The following is a 16,675-nucleotide window of genomic DNA, read 5'->3' as shown; positions in this document are numbered from 1 at the left end:
GCTAAAGGAAGAGGTCTTCTTGTTCTCTTCTTTTGGCAGTTCCTCTGACAGTGGCAGTGGCAGGTGGATGTAGGCTCCTAGATTCCTTGCTTCACCAGCACAGTGATTGTGGCCACAGCAGCACAGTGATTGTGGACTCTGGGGCTGGAGGAGGCAGCAACAGTGGTGTGACTTTGGGGTCCTGTAACAACAGCAGGAATGCACTCCTTCCCTGCAAGGTGATGTGTGCAGTGATTCCAATGAGAATCATAGCAGCAGCGGAGGCTCCAGCAGCCTTGATGGTGCAGTCATCATGGGCTTTAACACTTTCTGGCCGGGTGCGGTGGCTCACGCCTATAATCCCAGCACTTTGGGAGGCCAAGGAGGGCAGATCACCTGAGGCCAGGAGTTTGAGACCAGCCTGGCCAACATGGTGAAACCCCGCCTCTACAAAAATTACAAAAATTAGCTGGGCATGGTGGCAGGCGCCTGTGGTCCCAGCTGCTTGGGAGGCTGAGGCAGGAGAATCGCATGAACCCAGGAGGTGGAATCTGCAGTGAGCCGAGATCGTGCCACTGCACTCCAGCCTGGGCGACAGAGCAAGACTCTGTCTCAAAAAAAAAAAAAAAATAAAAATTAAAAAAATAAAAATACAAAAAAATTAGCTGGGCCTGGTGGCATGCGCCTGTAATCTCAGCTATTCGGGAAGCGGAGGCAGGAGAATTGCTTGAACCTAGGAGGCAGAGGTTGCAGTGAGCTGAGATCGCACCACTGCACTCCAGCCTGGGCAACAGAGTAAGACCCCATCTCAAAAAAAAAAAAAAGAAAGAAAGAAAGAGAAAATTAGACTTGTCTGGGTTCTTTAATTTTTAATTTTGTTATTTTTGTTATTTATTTATTTATTTATGTTGAGACGGAGTTTCACTTTTGTTGCCCAGGCTGGAGTGCAATGGCACCATCTCAGCTCACCACAACCTCTGCCTCCTGGGTTCAAGCAATTCTCCTGCCTCAGCCTCCCCAGTAGCTGGGATTACAGGCACGCGCCACCAAAAATTTTTGTATTTTTAGTAGAGACAAGGTTTCTCCACGTTGGTCAAGCTGGTCTTGAACTCTCGACCTCAGCCTTGGCCTCCCAAGGTGCTGGGATTACAGGTGCAAGCCACCACACTGGGCTTTTTTCATTTTTTAGAGACAGGATCTTGTTACGTTGCCCAGGCTGGACTGGAACTCCTTGGCTCAAGCAAGGCTCACTGTAGCCTCCCGAGTAGCTAGGACTATAGGTGCACACTATTGTGCTGGGCCATATGGTAATTCTACTTTTAATTTTTAAGGAACCACCAAACATTTCCCCAGATGCTGCACCACTTTACACTCCCACCAGCAATGCACAAGGGTTCCAGTTTCTCCACGTCCTCACCAAGAGTTGTTATTTTCCTGTTTCTTTGAATAGCAGCCATCATCCTAATGGCTATGGTCTTATTATAGTTTTGATTTGCATTTCCTTGATGGCTAATGATGTTGATTGAACATATTTTTATGTGCTTGTTGGTCATTTGTGTATCTTCTTTGGGGAAATGTCTATTTTAGTCTTTTGCGCGCCCCCCCACTTTCTTTTTTTAAGGCAGGGTCTTGCTCTATCACCCAGGCTGGAGTGCAGTAGTGCCATCTTGGCTCACTGCAATCTTCGCCTCTAGCGTTCAAGTGATCCTCTTACCTCAGCCTCCCAAGTAGCTGGGACTATAGGTGTGCATCACCATACCTAGCTAATTTTTGTATTTTTAGTAGAGATGGGGTTTTGCCATGTTGGCCAGACTGGTTTTGCCCATTTTTGAATTGGGTTGTTTCTTTTTTTTTTTTTTTTTGAAGCAGAGTCTCGCTCTGTTGCCCAGGCTGAAGTGCAGTGGCACATTCTTGGCTCACTGCAACTTCCGCCTCCAGGGTTCAAGCAATTTCTGGCTAATTTTTGTATTTTTAGTAGAGACAGGGTTTCACCATGTTGGCCAGGCTGCTCTCTAACTCCTGACCTCAGGTGATCCACCTGCCTTGGCCTCCCAAAGTGCTAGGATTACAGGCATGAGCCACTGCACCTGGCCAAATTGGGTTGTTTCTTTTTGTTGTTGAGTTGTGGGAGTTCTTTATATATTCTGGATATTAATCCCCTTACCAGATATATGATTTGCAAATATTTTCTCCCAATCTGTAGGTTGTCTTTTGTTTTGTTTTGTTTTTTTGAGACAGAGTCTTGCTCTGTCACCCAGGCTGGAGTGCAGTGGTGTGATCTCGGTTCACTGCAACCTCCACTTCCTGGGTTCAAGCAATTCTCCTGCCTCAGCCTCCTAAGTAACTGGGATTACAGGTGCCCACCACCATGCCTGGCTAATTTCTGTATTTTGAGTAAAGACAAGGTTTCACCATGTTGGCCAGGCTGGTCTCGAACTCCCAGCCTCAAGTGATCCACCCGCCTTGGCCTCCCAAAGTGGTGGGATTACAAGCATGAGCCACCTTGCCCAGCCTCCCAAATTGTTTTGAGTACTGTAGCTTTATAGTGAGTTTTAAAATTAGAAAATGTTAAGCTCTCCAACTTTGCTCCTTTTTCCCAGGATTGTTTTGTCTATTTAGGATTTTTTGAGATTTTAGGATTTTTTCTATTTCTGCAAAAATTGCTGTTGAGATTTTTTTTTTTTCTTTTACATAGTCTCTCTCTGTTGCCCCAACTGGAATGCAGTGGCACAATCAGAGTTCACTGTAGCTTTGAACTCCTGGACTCCAGTGATCCAACTTAGTCTCCTGAGGTGGTGGACTTCAGTTGTGCATCACCATGCCTGGCTAATTGCTGTTGAGATTTTGATAGGAATTACATTGAGTCTGTAGGTTATTTGGGGTAGTATTGTTGTCTTAACCATATTAAGTCTTCCAATCCATGAACATGAGATGTCTTTCTATTTATTTGGGTCTTCTTATTTATTTCAGCAATGTTTTGCAGTATTCTATGTACAAGTCTTTTACCTCCTTGGTAATATATATTCTCAAGTATTTTACTTTTTTTGATGCTATTGTAAATGAAAAAATTTTTAAATTTCTTTTTCTGATTGTTCATTGCTAGTGTATGGACATGCAACTAACTTTTATGAGTTAATCTTGTTTTCTTTTAATTTTTAAAATTTAATTTTAAAAAAAAAATTTACCATCAGGAAGTCATATGTGTTGATTTTGTGTCCTGCAACTTTACCGAATTCATTTATTAGCTGTTTATTTGTATTTGTGTGTGTGTGTGTGTGTATGTGTGTGTGTGTGTGTAATCTTTAGCAATTTCTTTTTCTTTTTGGACAGAGTCTCGCTCTTTTGCCAGGCTGGAGTGCAGTGGTGCAATCTCGGCTCTCTGCAACCTCCACCTCCTGGGTTCAAGCGATTCTTGTGCCTCAGCCTCCCGAATAGCTGGGACTGCAGGCACCTGCCATCACGGCCGGTTAATTTTTGTATTTTTAGTAGAGATGGGGTTTCACCATGTTGGCCAAGATGGTCTCGATCTCCTGACCTCGTGATCTGCCCGCCTTGGCCCCCCCAAAGTGCTGGGATTACAGGAGTGAGCCACCGCGTCCAGCCTAGAGTTTTCTACATATCAGATCATGTCATCTGTGAGCAGAGATAATTTTACTTCTTTCTGGCCTGGCGCGGTGGCTCATGCCTGTAATCCCAGCACTTTGGGAGGCCGAGGCAGGCGGATCACGAGGTCAGGAGATCGAGACCATGGTGAAACCCCATCTCTACTAACAATACAGAAAATTAGCCGGGCGCGGTGGCAGGCACCTGTAGTCCCAGCTACTCAGGAGGCTGAGGCAGGAGAATGGCATGAACCCGGGAGGTGGAGCTTGCAGTGAGCTGAGATCGCAACACTGCATTCCAGCCTGGGTGACAGAGCGAGAGTCTGTCTCAAAAAAAAAAAAAAATTTTTTTTTTACTTCTTTCTTTCCAATTTGGATGCCTTTAATTTCTTTTTCTTGCCTTATTGCTCTGGCTACAAATTGTTATATTATGTTAAAAAGAAGTGGCAAAAGTGGGCATACTTGTCTTGTTTCAGATCTTAGAGAGAAAAGCTTTTATTCCATCACCATGAAATATGATGTTAGCTGTGGGTTTTTAAAAATACGGCCTTCATTCTTACTTCCACATTTATTAAATAGAGACCTTGAATAAAGTCATGAATATTACTTTTTATTCATAAAACAATTATTTATTGAGTGCCTACTCTGTGCCTAGTATTGTTTTATGCACTGAAGATAAAGCAATGGCTAGACAGACACAGTGCCCATGGGAATGTGTAGAAGGATTTTAAGCAGAAAAATAACATGATCTAATTTACATATTTTTAAAGCATCCTGGCTAAAATGTGGAGAATAGATTGAAGCGGAAATACTTTTTTTTTTTTTTTTTTGAGACGGAGTCTTGCTCTGTCACCCAGGCTGGAGTGCAGTGGCACCATCTCGGCTCACTGCAAGCTCTGCCTCCCGGGTTCACGCCATTCTCCTGCCTCAGCCTCTCCGAGTAGCTGGGACTACAGGCGCCCGCCACCACGCCCAGCTAATTTTTTGTATTTTTAGTAGAGACGGGGTTTCACCGTGGTCTTGATCTCCTGACCTCGTGATCCGCCCGCCTTGGCCTCCCAAAGTGCTGGGATTACAAGCGTGAGCCACCGCGCCCAGCCTGAAGCGGAAATACTTAATGGGAGAAATCAGTGGTTAATACTTTAGAAGTCTGAGAGAGATGGTAGTAACTTGGACATGTATGGTAGCAGTGAATGTGGAGAGAGGCAGATGGATTTGAAATCTTTTCTCGAGGTTGAAGCAACATTGTAAGAACTGGATGACAGAGGAGAGGAAGAAGGAGTTAAGGATGATTCTTAGGTTTCTGACATGAGCAAATGGTGGGGCAAGTCCCTTAGATAGAGAACATAAGGGGAGAGCAAGTAGTGACAGGAAGATGAGGCTCAGGTTTAGATATGTTGAGTTTGAGATGTGTATGAGATCTCTAATTGCAGATGTCAGGCAGGTAGTGGTAGCACAGGGAAAGTTGCTTCTTAAGATGGGAGAGACTAGAGCATGTTAAATGCTGATCGGTAGGATTCACTGGAGAGGGAGAGGTTTAACACAGGAGAAGAGAGGGATAACTCACGGCTTAAGGTTCTAGAGAAGGGGGGTAGGAGTAATCCTTGGAGATATTAGCATTAGATGAGAAGGGCAAAATCTGTGCCTTATTTATATTTGAAATTGTTGTAGTGGGGAGGGGGCAAAAAAAGTCTGGCACATGGCTGTCATCTAATGAATAATTATCAGGCTGGATGCAGTGGCTCACATCTGTAATCCCAGCACTTTGGGAGGCTGAGGAGGGTGGATCACCTGAGGTCAGGAGTTTGAGGCCAGCCTGGCCAACATGGTGAAACCCCATTTCTACTAAACATACAAAAATTAAATTAGCTTGCCCACCAACACTTGTTATTATATGACTTTTTGATTATAGCAAGTTCAAATACTTTATTTATTTATTTATTTATTTGAGATGGAGTCTTGTTCTGTCACCCAGGCTGGAGTGCAGTGGCATGATCTTGGCTCACTGCAACCTCGGCCTCCTGGGTTCAAGTGATTCTCATGCCTCAGCCTCCAGAGTAGCTGGGATTACAGACATGCACCACCACATCCAGCTAATTTTTGTATTTGTATATATTTTTTTGAGATGGAGTGTCACTCTGTGGCCCAGATTGGAGTGTAGTGGCGGTGGGGGATCTCAGCTCACTGCAACCCCTGCCTCCCAAGTTCAAGTGATTCTCCTGCCTCAGCTTCCCAAGTAGCTGGGATTACAGCTGTGCGCCACCACATCCGGCCAATTTTTGTATTTTGTATTCACCATGTTGGCCAGGCTGGTCTTGAACTCCTGACCTCAAGTGACCTGCCCGCCTCAGTCTCCCAAAGTGCTAGGATTACAGGCATGAGACACCGCACCCAACCTAATTTTTGTAATTTTAGTAGCAATGAGGTTTTTCCGTGTTGGCCAGGCTGCTCTCAAACTCCTGCCCTCAGGTGATCCGCTTGCCTTGGCCTCTCAAACTTTTGGGATTACAGGCGTGAGCCACTGCACCCAGCCTTATTTTTATTTTATTTTTTACCTTTCCTATGGTGCTGAAAAAGCTTTTAATCTTTATGCTGTATTGCTTCAAATTTATTAAAATTATGGTCAGCCTAATCCATTTTATGGGCCATAAAATTGTACAGCATGTTTAGAAAAAAAGATTTATGTAATGGTTTATATAAATAAGGTTTTTCCTTTGGAGGGAAATTTCACTTAACAGAAAAAAATCAATTCTAACTAATATCCACCTTCTTCCTCTTCTCCCTGGAATGGATGAGGTTACCATATGTACAGATTATTGTCATTATCAGGCTAACTGAGCATTTACTGGGTGCCAGGACTGTATTAAGTACTGTAGGTAGTTTTCTCAGTTAATCCTCACAATAATCCTGTGCAGTAGACACTCTTAATATTCCTATTTTATAGAAAAGGACAGTGAAGTTTAGATAAAATGACAGCATCCAAGGTCCCAGCTGGTCAATGGCAGAGCTAGATTTGAACTCAGGCAGTTTGGCTCAGGAATCTGCTTACATGTCTGTGTCTACATAATAGCTCGGCATAGACAAATGATTGCTAAAGAACATGCTAATAATGAATGCAAATGGAACACGTGATTGGCAAGTGAAGGGTAATTATTACTCAACCCTCATTCTGCACAAATCCACAGCGTAATGCAGCCTCTGCTGGGAAGTGTAAGAGCAAATAGCTCACGCATACTTATGAAGTCCAAGTTTAGACTATCTTCCAGGAAAGGTAAAATGGCAGGCAGAGGTAGTAACTGCAGGGCGCTAGCTCTGACAAGAGATTACTGTTAGCAGCAGAAGCAAACCTGACTGAAACTGTTAAGTCAGCTAGTACAGTAAGTCCTCACTTAACCTTGTTAATAGGTTCTCGAAAACTGCGACTTTAAGCAAAACAACGTATAACGAAACCAATTTTACCATAGGCCAATTGATACAAACTAGAGTTAAGTTTCTACGGCATTTCTGGTCACAAAGATGTAACCAAACTTCTAAATAAAGACCCCAAACACTTCTAATATCAAACATGGAAATAGATGTGAGCTATATATACATTTAAGAAAGATTAATAAAAGCAACGAAGAAAATTATGTACCCAGTTATTTCAGTTTAGTGTCTCTGTTGTGGGTGGCAGAGCCTGGAGCCTGTCACAGCAACTCGGTGCAAGGCAAGAAACAGCCCCAGACAGGACGCTATCCCATTACAGGGTACACACACACACACACACACACACACACACACACACACACACACACAAACTCTCTCTCTCTCAGACTGGGACAGTTTAGACATGCGAATTAACATAACGGGCACATCCCAGAGTACCAGAAGAAAACCCACACAGACATGGGGGGAGCAGGCAAACTCCACACAGACAGAGGCCCAGGCTGGGAATCTATTTTTTTCCTTATTAAAATTATCACTTAGCCTGGAGTGTGGTGGTGTGCACCTGTAGTCGCAGCTACTCGGGAGGCTAAGGCAGGAGAATCGCTTGAATCCAGAAGGCAGAGGTTGCAGTGAGCCAAGATGGCGCCACTGCACCAGCCTGGGCGGCAGCAGAGCAAGACGTCATCTCAAAAAAATATTATTTCGGCCGGGCACAGTGGCTCACGCCTGTAATCCCAGCACTTTGGGAGGCCCAGGCAGCTGGATTACCTGAGGCCAGGAGTTGGAGACCAGCCTGACCAACGTGGTGAAACCCCGTCTCTACTAAAAATACAAAAATTAGCCAGGCATGGTGGCACATTCCTGTAATCCCAGCTACTTGGGAGGCTGAGGCAGGAGAATCGCTTGAACTCAGGAGGCGGCGGTTGCAGTGAGCCGAGATCGTGCCATTGCACTCCAGCCTGGGCAACAAGAGTGAAACTCTGTCTCAGAAGTATATATATATATATATTATTTCAAAACATTGACCTAAACGATGTCATCGGAGGACCTGCTACCAATGGCCTTCCATGTTAAATCCGTGCAGCTTCTGAGAAGGGGCCTCACAGAGCAGCTAATGACCAAATTCTACTTAAACATCTTCATTTTATGGGTGATATAATGAATTATATTTTAAAAAACATTTGGACGAACTTCTGTGTCTATAAAGAATATGTTTTGGGAAAGTTTACTTATTTACATTTATTTAACAAACCCTCATATAGAGTTTATCATGTATTGCCATTGTTATAAATGTTTTACATATGTTAACTAATTTAATTCCCATTAGAATTCTTTGAGGGTACTTCCTCCCTATTTTTTAGATGACGACATCGAGACACAGAGAAGTTAAGTGACTTGTTGGAGACAAACAGCTGATAAGTGGTAGAGCTAAGATTTGAACCCAGGCACTTTGGCTCCAGAGTTTGTGTTCATAGAATTATATTGTATAGTGCACCAAAAAAAGTCCACTATCTTAAAGGAATCTCATTATATATCCTTTAAAAATATGAGTTATCTTCCCTACCCCACCAACTCAATAATGCAATCTGTTTTCTGGATTTCCAAGCATCTAGCTTGTTTAATTTTATAATTGTGATGCTTTATTAAAAATGTGGTAAAATATACAAAACATGAAATTTCCCATTTTAACTTTTTATTTATTTATTTAAGATAAGGAAGGTCTTTTTCTGTTGTCCCCCAGGCTGGAGTACAGTGGCGCCGTCATGGCTTGCTGCATCCTTGAACTCCTTGCCTCAAGCTATCTTTCCAAGTAGCTGGGACTACAGATGTGGGTCACCATGTCCGGCAAATTTTTAAATTTTTTGTAGAGATAAGGTCTTGCTGTGTTGACCAGGCTAGCCTTGAACTCCTGTCCTCAAGCAATCCCCCTCACTTGGGCATTTTAACCATTTTTTAAATGGTTCAGTGGCATTAAGCACATTCACATTATTGTGAAACTATAACCACTATCCATCTCCAGAACTCTTTTCATCTTGCAAAAATGGAAGCTCTGTACCCATTAAACAATAACTTCCCACTCTCCTTCTACTAACCCCTGGCAGCTACCACTCTGCTTCCTATCTCTATTAATTTGACTACTATAGGTACCTCATATAAATTAAATCATGTAATATTTGTCCTTTTGTGTCTGGTTTATTTCACTTAGCATAATGTCTTCAAGGTTTATTATGTTGTAGCATATGTCAGAATTTCCTTCCTTTTTAAGACTGAGTAATATTCTATTATATGTACATACCACATTTTGTTTATCCATTCATCTCTTGATGGACTTTTGAATTGTTTCTACTTTTTGGCTATTGTAAATAATGCTGCTAAAAATATGGGTGTACAAATATCTGTTTGAGTCCCTGCTTTCAGTTTTTTTGTGAATATATCCAGAAGTGGAACTGCTAGATTATATGTCATTTCTACATTTGATTTTAATTGTGATGCTTTTATTTATTTATTTATTTTTTGAGACAGAGTCTCGCTCTGTTGCCCAGGCTGGAGTGCAGTGGCATGATCTCGGCTCACTGTAACCTCTGCCTCCTTGGTTCAAGAGATTCTTGTGCCTCAGCCTCCCAAGTAGCTGGGATTACAGGAATGCGCCACCAGGCCCGGCTAAGTTTTGTATTTTTAGTAAAGATGGGGTTTCACCATGTTGGCCAGGCTGATCTCAAACTCCTGACCTCAGATGATCTGCGCGCCTTGGCCTCCCAAAGTGTTGAGATTACAGGTGTGAGCCATTGTGCCTGGCCTTATTTTTATTTTTTTTTAAAGACAAGGTCTTGCTCGGTGGTCCAGGCTGGAGTGCCAAAGGTGTAATTATAGGTCACTGCAGCCTTGACCTCCTGGGCTCATGCAGTTCTCCTGCCTCAATCTCCCAAGCAGCTGGGACTACAGGCATGTGCCACCATGCCCAGCTATAACTGTGATGCTTTTTAGCAGTTAAAAATCATAACATTCTCTAAATATTACAAGAAGGGAATAAACTTTTATGAACCCTTTCTGAGAATGGTGCTAAACAAATCCCTTTTCTGGGTGTAAACTCACCTGGTGATGCAATGGGAAGCCAGACTGTCATGACCAGACTGTCATATGCTGCCGGAGCCGGGGATGCTGCATTCCTCCACTGTGAAAGTGAGGCTCTCCACAGCCAGGCTGAGGCCCTCAGTGGGCCCTGGCTGGGGCCTGACTCTGAGGGATGCCACTGGCCAGACACTGAGTTCTGTTATTAGACCTCTGTCTGCCCACGTAACCTCCTCCCAGGCTGATGAGAAAGCAGGAGGGGAAGGTTTCAGAGAATAAGGAGCACCTTCCTGTAATTATTGATTAACCAGGGGCTGGCTCCAGGGCCAGAGGCCAGGGAGGGGTCTGCAGGTCAGTTCAGCCCTACCCCACTGCACTTCTCAGAGTAATCGTTGTCCCTAAAGATGGATTCTCATGGTGAATAGAGAATAAAGTGCCTAGTTTTAAACTCTCACAGTTGAGAATGGCCCCAACACATCAGCCCATACCTGGAGCCTGGGGGCAGTGTGGGAATTTAAAAAGACCACTTTGAGTCAGAGTATCTAGGATCTTGACCAGCTCTGTCACCAACTGCCTGTGCCATCTTTACCAAACAACTTCTCGAGGCCTAGCTCCTTATCGAAAAGTGAGGGAGGAGAAGCGATGATGACCAAGTCCCTTTTGGTTTCAAAATAACCTTACATATTTATTCTGTGGGTCTCCTATAGACTTCTGCTTTTGGCAAACTTTAAGGTGCTTCATCGCTTCAGGTGAAAGGTGAGAGAGGACTCGCTTGCTGGGAGTCAGCCTAGGGCTTCCCACTTTAGGGGAGACGGAGGGTCCCTGCAGGAACACCGGTGAAGGAGAGGGTGTCCCGCACACCAGGTTCTGCTCTCTGCTCTCCCCTCACAGACTACAGAACACCAAGTGCCTGCTGCCATGGTCTGCAGTGTCTTTGGTCCTGGGTGGGCCCACCAAGCCCTTGCTCAGTGAGAGTCCTGGGCCAGGAGCCAGACCTCACCCTAGAGCTGCCAGTTACTAGTAGTGCGGTTTTGAACAAGCCACTTTACCTCTTTTAGCCTCAGTCTACTCATCTGAAAATTGGGGGCAATGCCTCCCAGCATTCAGGGTTGAGAACTTCAGAGGAGATTGTGTATGTGAAGCAATTTGTAAGCAGCACAGTTATCCGAGAGGTGTTCTGGCTCAGATAACTAAAGTCTTCATTGTTCCTTCTGTTGTCTGGATGAGGGCAGGTCAGGCTGAATTGTGCAGGTATGCTTTCTTTTTTTTTTTTTCTTTTTCTTTTCTTTTTTTTGAGATGGAGTTTTGTTCTTCTTGCCCAGGCTGGAGTACAGTGGTGCCATCTCGGCTCACTGCAACCTCCACCTCCTGGGTTCAAGTGATTCTCCTGCCTCAGCCTCCTGAGTAGCTGGGACTACAGGCACACACCACCATGCCCGGCTAATTTTTGTATTTTTAGTAGAGATGTGGTTTTACCATGTTGGTCAGGCTGGTCTCGAACTCCTGATCTCGTGATCTGCCCACCTTGGCCTCCCAAAGTGCTGGGATTACAGGTGTGAGGCACCGTGCCCGGCCTGGCCAGGATTAAATTTTTTAATGTGAACCACAACACTAAAAATTTGCATATTGCTGCTCTTATCTTACAAATCAGGAAATAGGGGCTCAGAGAGGTTAAATAACTTGCTTAAGTCACACAGCCAGCAAGTGGTAAAGCCGGGATCTGCATGACTACAGAGCACACAGGCTCCCCACCAGTAGAATAGAGAGGGGGAGGTCTGCTTTGGTGCTGAGACAGGTGGGATCTGTGATGCCCGTTCTTGGTTTCAACATTCTTTTAAACTCTCCTATCTGAGCCTAAGACTTTCTGCAGCCTTCCTGTTTTAGGCTGGCAGCTCGCAGTCCCTCTCTGGTTATTTTCAGGTCTGTGTGTGCCACAGAGAGGAAGGGGGCAACCACAGTGGGAAGCGCTTTCCAGCCCTGCTGCAACCCCTTTTGAAATAGCAGGCGAGAGGGCCAGTGGCCTCCACCGTGCTCTTCTGTTCCTGTCTGTGGGCATGGCTGAAGCAAACAAGCCCACCCACACCAGCTCCCATCGTGCGGTGGATCAGTGCATGTACTTGGTTCTGTCTGGCACTGCTGATGGGTGGTTCCTATAGAAAGATCCAGATACACGGGGGGCTGAGGACTGTTTCAGAAGCTCTGTCCCTCCATGCCTGGCCCTGTCCACTTGGGAGTTCCATTAGGCCATGCCTGTTCCAGCTGTTCCAGGATCTTTGATCTGGGTTAGGACTGGCCTGAAACCAAAGGTAGAAAAACACATTCTAATGAGCAGTTGCTGGTCTAGAAGCTTCTCAGCCTAAACTTTATTTCAGCATTTTTCCTTCCCTCCAGATTCAGCTATGAGGCCATCCTATCAGCTTTAGGCTCTGTGGGGATCCTTGAGAGAGTTCCCCTCCAAGGGACGGACAGATGGTCCCCTTCAAGGTCCTTGTGGTTGCTCAAAAGCCAAGTGCTTGTTTCTTTCTTTTTTTCTCTCCTTCCTTCCCCTCCCTCCCTCCTCCCTTCCTTTTCTTTCTTTCTTTTTTTTCAGACAGGGTCTCACTGTCATCCAGGCTGGAGTAGCAGCCCCCAATCACGGCTCACTGTACCCTGGATCTTCTGGACTCAAGCAATTCTCCCACATCAGCTTCCCTAGTAGCTGGGACTATAGGTGTGCACCACCACACCTAGCTAATTTTTAAATTTTTTATAGAAATGGGGGTCTCACTTTGTTACCCAGGCTGATCTAGAATTCCTGGACTGAAGCAATCCACCCACCTGGGTCTCCCAAAGTGTTGGGGTTACAGGCGTGAGCCACTGCCCCGGTGTTAGTGTCTGTCTGTCAAGTCAGGAGGACAGCCATGCACATTCTGATGTCTACTGAGCACCTGTGGCCCAGACCGTGTGTTGGGTGTTTAGGTGCCATCCACAGAACCTTCCTAATAACCCTGGGCAGCATAGGCTTTCTTATCTCTGACAGATGAGGAAATGGAGACTCAGATTCTGAACCGAAGTCACAGACACAGTAGATGGTAGGTCTAAATGGGGACCCAGGTCTATCTGACTGCAAAGTCCAAACCGTTTCCTTGCCTCTGCTGCAGCCTGCGAGGAGCAGCTGGGCAGAAAGACTGTGCCTTTACGGTGGTGAGTCTTCCGATGCCCAAGCCTCACCCCAGACCGATGAAATCAGAATCTCTGGAGACCCGACCCAGACATTGGTGGGTTTTAGGGCTCCTGGCTGATTCCAGTGGGCAACCGGGCTACCAAGCACTGCTTTACCGTAAGGGTAAGAGGCACATCGCCTCCTCGAGGGCTCTCCAGGTGTGCCTTTCACAGCGTAATCCTGTTCACGAAACCAAAAATCAAAACCAGGCCACTGCCCACTGGTGGCTGATACGCCCTTTTCTCATCAACAGAACCGGGAGGAAGGGCTCTGGTGGGGCTGGCGGTCCCCTGTTCTCCCCGCTCAGGTGCGGCGCTGTGGCAGGAAGCCACCCCCTCGGTCGGCCGGTGCGCGGGGCTGTTGCGCCATCCGCTCCGGCTTTCGTAACCGCACCCTGGGACGGCCCAGAGACGCTCCAGCGCGAGTTCCTCAAATGTTTTCCTGCGTTGCCAGGACCGTCCGTCGCTCTGAGTCATGTGCGAGTGGGAAGTCGCACTGACACTGAGCCGGGCCAGAGGGAGAGGAGTCGAGCGCGGCGCGGGGCCGAGGGACTCGCAGTGTGTGTAGAGAGCCGGGCTCCTGCGGATGGGGGCTGCCCCCGGGGCCTGAGCCCGCCTGCCCGCCCACCGCCCCGCCCCGCCCCTGCCGCCCGGTTCCCATTAGCCTGTCCGCCTCTGCGGGACCATGGAGCGGTAGCCGAGGAGGAAGCATGCTGGCCGTCGGCTGCACGCTGCTGGCTGTCCTGCTGGCCGCGCCGGGAGCGGCGCTGGCCCCAGGGCGCTGCCCTGCGCAGGGTAAGGGCTTCGGGCGTACCTGGAGGGCTGGGGCAGCTGGCGGCTGGCGGCTGGGGGAAACCGCCTTGGCCACCGCAGTCTGGGGGAGGCTGGAGGGAGGAAAGAAGGTGCGACGGATCCCCTTTTCTGTGGCTGCCTCGAGGCCCCGCGGGCACCTAGCTGTGTGGTCGCGGGTGGTGGCTCTTGCGCCCCCTGCTGCGCTTGCTCCCTTGGCCCGGGGCTGTCCCCGGAATGCCCGGTGAAGCTGTGCGGGAACCCTGCGGTCTGTGTACGGGACTGTGTCCTTGCAAACCTGACTCTCGAGTCTCCTTCCCAGCGCCCCCATGAGCCTTTACACAGCCGCGTCCCAGGTTACTCTACAGGGTTACTCTAAGGGGAGAGGGCGCGCCCCAGCGGGGTGATGTACCCGCCTGGGGAGTCCTTTGTACCAGCGCCCCTCTTCTCCCTCTGCATTGGGGGTCCACCTCGCCTGGTCCTCCCCCTACCCCCGCGGGTGCATGTGTGGATGACAGTGCCCTGACTATGAAGGGACTGACATCATGGGCGCTGAGTCACGGATCTTCCCGCTGCATGGTCACTTTGGCAGCCACCAACTCCGGGAAGCCAAGTGCCCCAGTCCTGGGAATTGAGTCGGGAGGCTGGCAAGGGAGTGAGACCTCCTGGGGCTGGCACGTGCTGGACTCCCCTCTAGAAAAGAGAAGGAGCCGTGAGGGAGAGGGCAGAAGCACTTATTGCTCTTGTTGACTGTAATCTGCCCCTGGCAAACCAGGCTTTTCTTGGGCTCTGGCCACATGCCCAGCTGCATGTCTAGTCTCTCTTCTGGAAGAGCTGGGCAACTGGCTCTCCAGAGGTTTATTTTAGGGTCCAAGTGGTTCTTTGAGGACACAGCAGAAAACTAAGGGGCAGCTGACAGGCTTCTGGAACAGCTGACGAGGCTGGGGAGGCTGAAGGCTAAGACTTTCAACCACTAGATCACAGAGTTCCAGTCCTAGGTGAACACTGATCTCTCCCTTTGAGGAGGTGACTTTCTGCAACTAGAGGCGGAGCTGGAGTGTCTGAGGCTCTCTTTGCTTTTTGGATGGTTGTGGTCCTTATGATTGGAAGAAAAAAAGAAGGGATTCCTTTTTCAATACACATTTATAACTCCTGCCAGTAACAGCCACTGTTGATTGGGGCACCCATTCAATGTTTTCTAATCCTCCACTGTATCTACATATAACTTTGTTTGAAAGAGGAGACTGAGGTTCAGGGAGGTTGGGATGGCAGGTTGTCAGGCCCCGGTGATGGAGGCCAACCCCTCCCGTGGCTCTGTGCTCCAGTGTGGTAGATGGCTAAGACTCTCAAATATAGAACTAGATCAGCAGGCAGAGCTGGGGGCATTGGGGCAAGCTGAGAGTCACTCTTGTCTAGCTGAGTGCTGGGACAGAAAAGGCGGAGGGAGGGAAGTGGAGGCCCAGGCTTGCCCATGGTGGTGTTAGAGGGATGCAAGACAGGTTCCAGGCCTCGGATGGCCTCAGGAGCAAACAGGGCTCACTTGGCTGCCTCTGTTGCTGTCACACCAGCCCAAGGCTCCTGCCCCAGGGAGGTTACTGTTACTGCTGTAGTTGCCACCACCTGTTGCTCCTGAGTGGATGCTAGGCCCTTCCAGGGCAGCCAGTTACAGTCAGTTTTCCATTTCCCTGGCGCTCAGGAAGGATAGGAGAGGTGGTCTCATGGCCTGGACAGCCCGTGAAAGGCAGAACTGAGAGATTGGGGAGGAAGTGAAAGTCCTCCCAGCTCAGAAGGAAAACGCAGAGAAGTAGAAATACCCAGCCCGTCTCCCACACCCACACAGACTCAGCCCACAAACTGGAGAGTAAAAATAAAGAAATCGTACAGGAAGCATGGAGCAAATGACTGTGAGATGTTTCGCTTTAGAGAAGTGAGGAGCAGAGGGGGAGCAGAGGCTGGAGTTGGCTGAGAGGGGAAATCCGCAGGTACAGCCTGCAGGGCTCTTAGAGCCCCGAGGTTTGTTTTCCTGGGGATCAGCTGCCGCCCACACACCCTGGAGCTGCCAGGACTTCTCAGGTGTACTCGTTGTCTAAGGGCCTGGACTAGTTGGGACTCAGGCTTCTGCCAGTTCCAACACTCTGGTGCTAGAAGGCTGGACTTGGGTGACTCAAGTTCCCTCTTCCTACTGCAATGCAAGAAAATACACAAAAGAAGTATGTATACCTTTAAGTATCTCAAAGACCTTTCTCAGCTTCTGAATTTCCTTCTAGGGCAACCTCTTCCTGCCCCCAATACCCACATACATGCCTAGCCTCACCCTAAATCAGTATTTCTCAAAAGCTTAGTTCTGAGCCTAGCATCAGATTTGGTGTGTTTGTTGGGTGGGAGGGCTTTGGTAAACATGATGATTTTTGAACCCTAACCCAGATTTGTTAAATAAGAACACCTGGGAGTGAGGCCTGGGGCATGTCCTTTTAAACAAACTGCCCCTTGTGATTCTTAGACACTGTCAGGTTTGAGGACGGCTGCCTAAATGGTGTCATTGAGGAACTGAATGAAGGCCCTCCCCGCTCAGAGGGGATTTCTGTTGCCAGAAATCTCTCCTTGCTTTG

The 16,675-nt window shown here is 47.5% G+C and overlaps 1 protein-coding gene across 2 annotated transcripts in view; it reads left to right on the top strand.

Moving 5' to 3' along the window:
- The first annotated feature begins 13,559 nt into the window (after positions 1-13,559).
- Positions 13,560-16,675, top strand: part of IL6R (interleukin 6 receptor) — a 63,823-nt gene continuing 60,707 nt past the window's right edge. For both annotated transcript variants that reach the window (XM_030824405.1, XM_030824406.1), the window contains exon 1: positions 13,560-14,072. In XM_030824405.1, the coding sequence (XP_030680265.1) occupies positions 13,988-14,072 (85 nt within the window). In that variant the 5' untranslated portion in view covers positions 13,560-13,987. The remainder of the gene's footprint in view (positions 14,073-16,675) is intronic.

Source organism: Nomascus leucogenys, chromosome 12 (genome assembly GCF_006542625.1).
Source record: "Nomascus leucogenys isolate Asia chromosome 12, Asia_NLE_v1, whole genome shotgun sequence".
In the NCBI taxonomy this organism is placed as follows: Eukaryota; Metazoa; Chordata; class Mammalia; order Primates; family Hylobatidae; genus Nomascus; species Nomascus leucogenys.
Note: the sequence above shows the minus strand (reverse complement) of the source record. Positions and strands in the feature narration are given on the sequence as shown.